This window comes from Aotus nancymaae, unplaced genomic scaffold (assembly GCF_030222135.1).
Source record: "Aotus nancymaae isolate 86718 unplaced genomic scaffold, 86718_ANA_hifiasm-v0.15.2.pri h1tg000011l, whole genome shotgun sequence".
NCBI classification, from domain to species: domain Eukaryota; kingdom Metazoa; phylum Chordata; class Mammalia; order Primates; family Aotidae; genus Aotus; species Aotus nancymaae.
In genome coordinates this window covers 23,326,830-23,334,704 of record NW_026988422.1, presented here as the reverse complement: position 1 = coordinate 23,334,704, position 7,875 = coordinate 23,326,830, and the positions used below count along the sequence as shown (strand labels likewise).

General features: G+C 36.8%; 1 protein-coding gene across 2 annotated transcripts in view; it reads right to left on the bottom strand.

The window, feature by feature from the left end:
- Nucleotides 1-7,875, bottom strand: part of STRN3 (striatin 3) — a 127,396-nt gene that overhangs the window by 1,770 nt on the left and 117,751 nt on the right. For both annotated transcript variants that reach the window (XM_012468395.3, XM_012468403.3), the window contains 2 exons: nt 6,659-6,766; nt 53-139 (listed from right to left, as the gene is read on the bottom strand). In XM_012468395.3, coding sequence (XP_012323818.2) covers nt 53-139; nt 6,659-6,766 — 195 coding nt within the window. The remainder of the gene's footprint in view (nt 1-52; nt 140-6,658; nt 6,767-7,875) is intronic.

Below are 7,875 nucleotides of genomic sequence, written 5' to 3'. Positions count from 1 at the left end.
GAGTAATAATCTTTTATAAAGTTTGTGGGCACTACAGAACTTTAAGACTTACTTCCAGACATCAAATAGATTCCATTAGGATCTACTGCTAGACTTGTAACAGCATCCAAATGAGCTACCATAGAATGGATCATTTTACCTAAACAAAATATAACAGAGAAGATTAAGTTTTCACAAATACTAACTTGAGAGAACAGAACCTACAATATAGCATCAATATAAAACAATCACTATAGCAATTTTTTTTATTGTGGTAAAATATATACAACATAAAATTTACACTGTAAACATCTGGGTATACAATCCAGCGTATTTCAGAACATTCACAGTGTTATGCAACCATCACCATTCTCTAGAGTTCAGAACATTTTCATCACTGGAAAAGGAAACCCCATACCCAATTAAGCAGTCACTCCTATTTGTCCCTCTAAGCCCTGCCACCACTAACCAACTCTTTCTATAGACTGGTCTATTGTGGGTGTTTCGTGTAAGTGAACTCATAACAATATGTGGCTTTTTGTGTCTGGCTTCTTTCACTTAATACAATGTTTTAAGGGTAAATCTACTATAGTAATGTTTTCAAGAGAATTTTAATTTAAATACAGAATTTTCTCTGATAATTACTCCTAAAAAAGACATCTGTGTAACATGTATTTGACAATATCTGATAGACACTGTAGAACAATGACAATAGGATTGCATCAAAGGCTTAAGATCATGTAAAATGGTATTAAATAAGCCAAGTGTGGTGAGGTGTGTCTGCAGTCCCAAGCTATTCAGGAGGCTGAGGTCGGGGAATCACTTGAACCTAGGAGTTCAAGGCTGCAGTGCACTATGATTGTGCCTGTGAGTAGCCACTGTACTCTAGCTAGCCTGGGTAACATAGTGAAATGCTGTCAAGAAAGAAAAGGAAAACTGAAAGGAAAGGGGAAAAGAAAGAGAAAAGAGAAGAAAAAGAAAGAGGGAGGGAAGAAGGAAGGAAGGAAAAGTGTTAGTGACAGACCTTAAGACTATTTTATATACTGGGCTAACAATAAATAAATCACCAGAAAATATAATTCAATAGAAAATATAATTCTACCTAAACATTCCAGTATCAAGTTCACTTCACTTATCCTTTGAAATATAATCATTTTACACACACTAAAAAAGAAAGAAGAAAGGGATAAACAAATTACTCTAGATTTCCCCAGATATTAACAAAAACACTGCTCTGAAAAACATGACTTAATGAATATCTTCAGTAAAGATTTGGCAAGTAAATGGAATTCAACAGCAAGTAGAATTTAAAAGACAAGTTGTGAATACAAAGTTGTATTGCACAAATACTTTGGGGCAAGGGCATCCTACAATGGCAATATATGCTTTGGATGGATAGAAAGCATTATAAACTGATTTTATAGGAAAAGGGAAGGGAATAAAATAGAAACACTGACACTTTTGTAAGTTGCTCTCCTTTCACTCGGCAATGAGTCTTTATTACTCGAATGCCTGGGATGTCCCTAATGAAAGACAAGCTTTCCCCAAAATTCTAATTATAATTATTAGCCATGTCTCTGGTCCCCTGATGATACTCTACACTAGGATATGAAAGGTCTAGTTTTGTTATTTGTGATGGGGCTATAGCTGTTGACCTGAATACAAAACCGCAACATAATAAAATATGCAAAAATACACTCCAAAAAACCTATAAAAGGTAATATAGCAGGCCGGGCACAGTGGTTCATGCCTGTAATCCCAGTACTTTCGGAGGCCAAAGCGGACAGATCGCCTGAGGTCAGGAGTTCGAGACCATCCTGGCCAACATGGTGAAACCCTGCCTCTACTAAAAATACAAAAATTATCCAGGTGTGGCAGTGGGCACCTGTAATCCCAGCTACTAGGGAAGCTGAGGCAGGAGAATCACTTGAACTTGGGAGGTGGAGGTTGCAGTGAGTTGAGATTGTGCCACTGCACTCCAGCCTGGGTGTCAGAGTGAGGATATGTCTCAAAAAAGAAAAAAAGTCCTATCACTTTCTGGCACTATTAAACACTTATATCAGTTGAAGACAAATTAAAGAAGTCTCTCATTTCAAACCACAACTGTCTCTCATTAATATGAAGAGTAATAAACAGAATAATCTTAGAAATTCTACTCTGCTAGCCCCAAAGAACAGGAAAATCTTCAACAAACTATCTTCAATTGCTTAGTTCAATATAATTTATCTTTCAGTTCTAGAATCCACTCCTCTCAAGATTCCTATAAAAGATTACAGCATATAAAATGGTTGGCCTCCATAATACTTTTGAAATATTAGGGGTTAAATACCAGGCATCATTAGCTTTCCTTATGTCAAATCTGTGATATTTAGTTTTATTTTTAAAATTTATTTTATTTATATTTTTGAGACAAGGTCTTGCTCTGTCACTCAGGCCAGAGTAGGTGGCACCAGCATGGCTCACTGCAACCTTACTCCCGGGCTCAAGCAACCCTCCCATGCAGTAGCTGGGATCACAGGCACACGCCACCATGCCTACGAATTTTTAAATTTTTTGTAGAGACAGAATCTCGCATTGTTGCCTACCCTCAAACTGAAAGGAGCTGCTGGTCTCAAACTCCTGGTGTCAAGCGATTCTCCTGCCTCAGTCTCCCAAAGTGCTGGGATTACAGGTATAAGCCATCACACCTAGCCTTGATGCTAAATTTTAATTCACAGATCTAGTTCAAACTTCTCTCTTGAAAATGATCCTCTATCTCCTAAGTTTAACATCTCTAAACCAAAAGATTTTTTCCCAAAATAAGAACTATCCATTTCTTTAAGGATGCTATAATTTTCCAAGTCTAACTCCAGTTCTCCAGTCTGTGCACTAAACTAACCCTCAGCCTGAGTATCTTAAGTCAATTCAGAGTAATCCTTCTTCTCCACAGAGTCACAAAATCACTTCAAAATGTGAGTAATCCCTTCAGATGGACCATGAATACAGACTACAATGCTGGACCAAGTTGTATGTTAGGCTTCCACTGATAACCACATAAATCACAAAGCTTCTGACCCCTTTCAGTAACTAGAACCTCTCTTTCACTAACATATACCTGCAGCTTCTCACATTTAACTAATTTCATTTTGGCCTCATGATTCTGCTAATACCTTCTTCTCTACCAAGACATACCCTATTTTTTTCCTCCTATGACTAAGGAAATAAAGATTGGACATGTGCCACTGCACATGCCCATTCTCCCCTTGCTGGCACCTTAAGCCCTTTTACTGGCTAATATTGTGGGCCTCTATTAAATGGAAAGAAAATAAAGATGTCCAATTGTCAAATGTGAACTACGGAAACAGACTGTGAGTTTAAATACTGTACAAGTCACTTAACTTCTTTAAGCCTTTTAACCTCATATGTAAAATGGGGATAATAATAGTACTGTATCTATCTTATAGAGTTATTAGAAGAGCAAATGAGTTAATATATGTAAATAAAATAGAGCAATGTCTCACACAGAGTAGACAATATGCTAAGAGTCTGTAGCTCCAAGAGGACAGGACATTTCATTCTGTTCATCAAGCTTCAAGAACTGTGCCAAGAATATGGCAGATAGTCTAGAAATTTTGCTGAATGAATGAGTCCACAACTTTTTCAAGATCTTCCTCCTACTCCTCCACATCCCTCACTCATACTATAGGTTCTTCCAGAATCACTCTGTACGTCTTTCACAGTATAGGAAACTCGAATTTATACCTCTACAAAATTTAACAAACCAGGGGCCCTAAAGATCTTTCTGAAATAAATAGTAGAAATTGAAAACTTTAAATCCTTTAAAGTCAAGAATCTATCATATAGTGCAAAATATGACTTTATTTTTCTAAACCAATTTTGCAAACCCCTGTTCAAATATTTTTAGTGGTTCCCACATAATGCAGCATAGACAAAAACTGAATATTCTTAACCTGGTTCTAAAAAGTCCTCAATAGATTCTATTTTCCTTCCCCAAACTTACATCTTTGGCTTTGTCTATAAGAAACTTCTATTCCTATAAAAGTTCCCTACCACCAGGCCTCTGCTCAAAATATCCCCATACCTGTAACTTCCTACTGTCACTCCCTTCACTTAAAAACAAACAAACCCAGAACACTTTTCCATTCCTAAGGTAAAGATTCATCTTGCATACACACACACCCCACCTGTTCCTATTTCCTCTAGACAACAAGCCCACAGAAAGCAGGAATCACATCTTATACATGATAGTATCCAGTACAGTACAGAATACAAAATGCTGAATACATTTTTGTTATTAAAATTGTTTACTCATTTAAATATTTATTGAACCTATTCATAGCATAAAGTTCTATCATGCTTCAGATTTAAAAGCTCAACAAATTTACTACTGATTTTATAAAATAATACTCTATTCAAAACAGCTAACCAGAAATAGAAGTTATGGGGACAATCTAGTTTACCATACTTAAATGAATTTTTAAAGAACTTCTTTGAAAACACCATATCTGAAAATAACTCATAGTTTCATGTAACTCAACAGGGTGTGTGAGTGAGTGAGTAAGTGAGTGAGTGAGTGAGAGAGAGAGAGAGAGAGAGAGAGAGAGATAGAGAGAGAGAGAGAAGGTGACAGAGAGGATGTCATTTGAGAAACAAGTTTTTCCATTGTGGTCAGGTGCAGTGGCTAATGCCTGTAATCCTAGCACTTTGGGAGGTCGAGGCAGGCGGATCACTTGAGCTCAGGAGTTTGAGAACAGCCTGGCCGACATGGTGAAACCCCATCTCTACTAAAAATACAAAAATTAGCCAGGCATGGTGGCACACACCTGTAGTCCCAGCTATGTGGGCGGCTGAGGCACCAGAATCACTTGAACCCAGGAGGCAGACGCTGCATTGAGCTGAGATCATGCCATTGCACTACAGCTCTGGGCAACAGAGCAAGACTCTGTCTCAAAAAAAAAAAAAAATTTTTTTTCTATTATTTGGAGCGTACTGCTTCAATTATCTTCATACTACTAGTTCCTAGACTAGTTAACAGAAAGAATAAATAGGTGGAATTTGGAAACAATTTGAAAGAATATGCTCCTTGATACTGAATAAACAATTACTGACCACTTTCTTGATTTCTGTTAATAAAATAGCTCTACAGACTCTCACCTTTTGCTTTTAATATAACTACTGGAATTCCTGCATTTTCCCATATAACTGTAAATCATTAATAATTAGTAAAAAGAAATCTTTTTAGAAACACAAAGGAAATTAACCCCTCTGCTCTTGTAGCAGAGGAAAACATTTTCGGTTTCATAAAAATAGTTCAAAGGAGTGATTTGATAAAGTGTTAAATTGAGGCTGGGCAAGGTGGCTAATGCCTGTAATCCCAGCACTTTGGGAGGCCGAGGCAGGTGGATCACGTGAGGTCAGGAGTTCAAGACTAGCCTGGCCAACATGGTGAAAGCCCATCTCTACTAAAAATACAAAAATTAGCTGAGTGTGGTGGCAGGCGCCTGTAATCCCAGCTACTCAGGAGGCTGGGGCAGGATAATCTCTTGAACCCAGGAGGCAGAGATTGCACTAAGCTGAGATTGCACCACTGCACTCCAGCCTGGGCACCAAGCGTGAAACTCAGTCTCAAAAATAAATAAACAAATAAAGTGTTAAATTGAGAACACTGGCCGGGCGCAGTGGCTCATGCCTGTAATCCAAACACTTTGGGAGGCTGAGATGAGAGAACTGCTTGAGCCCAGTTTTTTTTTTGCCCCCAAGAACAACCTGGGCAGCACAGTGAGTCCCTGTCTCTATAAATAAATATTTAAATATTTTTTTAAAGAGAATATCCACTTGAATCTTACGTCTTGTGTACAATGTAGACCTGTAAATATTCATCTTGTCTGCAATTTATTAAAAATAATCTGTCCATGAAAGTGTTGTCTGAACAAAGGATTTTATCGTTAAGACTCTACAGACTAAAACATATTGCCATTTTCTATATAATCTTCAAAGAGAAACCTGTAATTCTGGGTTACTATCTTACTTGATAACTTGTTACCCTGTAACAGTGTTCCTATTAACATTTACATTTCTTATTTAGAAGTCCTTCAGTACCCTGTTTTAGCCTCTCCTCAAAGTAGCCTTTCTAGCTGTCAGACCTTTCCTGAAAGAGAACAAGCAATATATGATATACTATTCTAGGTAATGACAATAGAGGCCCAAAACAAACAAAAACAATCACACATCTATGGCTAAATTAAAATCTGATTTGACTTCAGTGCAACTGGTATATTTCCTTACAACAAGAAATACAGGAACACTATGAACTATAACATCATTTGATCCACTGAGAAATAGTTTTAAGAATATATCTAAAATGCCAAACACCAAAACAAGACCTCTTCCGACATACTTAATTCATAACAGAATATGAGGAAAAAATTTCAAATGGAAGAATCTACTTACTAACACGACATGAAGAAATCATATTAGCTAGGCAAGGTATTATGCCTAGTTAAGGATAAAACAACATAAATTACAAGGTGCAACATTAAGAAAAGCAAAAATCTGAGTTAAAATGGTTTCATTTTGCAATTTCATATCTGAAAACTCAATAAACCTTATATAAAATAGCATTTTTGATCATCTCAAATTTACAGTATTACTAATACTGAAAAGAAGACAATTTGCTTACCCGTTTTATTGTCAAAAAATTTGATGTGTCTATCTTCATAAGCAGTTATTGTAACAGGAAGTGTGGGATGACTTACTACTCTGTTGATATGATTATTAGATTGTAAACCTGAAAAATAAAGACAATATGTTAAAATTAAAACCTTCAGTAAGAAGTTGGATAATGGCCTTTTTAATCATGCTTAAATATACAAATAATTAAAAAACAAACCTTTTGCATAAAACAAAATATCTGAGAACAAGGACTCTAGATTTTTAAAAAATAAGTATTTACATTATCATGTCCTATAATACAGACTGTACTAGGCTCAAATTTAGAAAAAATGAGCAGTGTTTTAATGTAGCCCTTTATTATAGGTAGTTTAGAATTTTTAAAAGATCTACAATTATTACTTCTAATAAGGACTCCATAAAATAAATTTTTATTTATTTATTTATTTTTTTAAGACAGAGTCTTGCTCCGTCACAAGGCGCCAGGCTGGAGTGCAGTGGCACAATCTCAGCTCACTGCAACCTGTGCCTCCCGGGTTCAAGCAATTCTCCTGCCTCAGCCTCCTGAGTAGCTGGGACTACAGGTGTGCACCAGTACACCCAGCTAATTTTTGTATTTTTAGTAGAGGTGGGGTTTCACCATGTTGGCCAGGATGGTCTCGATCTCTTGACCTTGTGATCCACCCACCTCGGCCTCCCAAAGTGCTGGGATTACAGGCGTGAGCCACCGCACCCAGCCATAAAATAATTATAAGCCTTTACAGAAGGAAAACATTCATAACTGCTAGTCAGACGTTTATAAGGAACAATCCCCATCCTACCTACACAGACAAAAAAACCCAAAAAAACAAAGAACTGAATTAATGCTCTTTAAAGATGAGATTTGTTTCTTTACCAGTAAGCTGTTACTTTTTTTTTTTTTTTGAGACGGAGTTTCGCTCTTGTTACCCAGGCTGGAGTGCAATGGTGCGATCTCAGCTCACCGCAACCTCCGCCTCCTGGGTTCAGGCAATTCTCCTGCCTCAGCCTCCTGAGTAGCTGCGATTACAGGCACACACCACCATGCCCAGCTAATTTTTTTTTTTGTATTTTTAGTAGAGATGGGGTTTCACCAACTTTTTTTTTAAAATTAAAGATGAGGGAGAACAGAGAAATATCAAAATAAATAAATTAGAGAAAAATCTTCAATATTAATAGACTTTAGATCATTCTGTATGTGTACCGCAA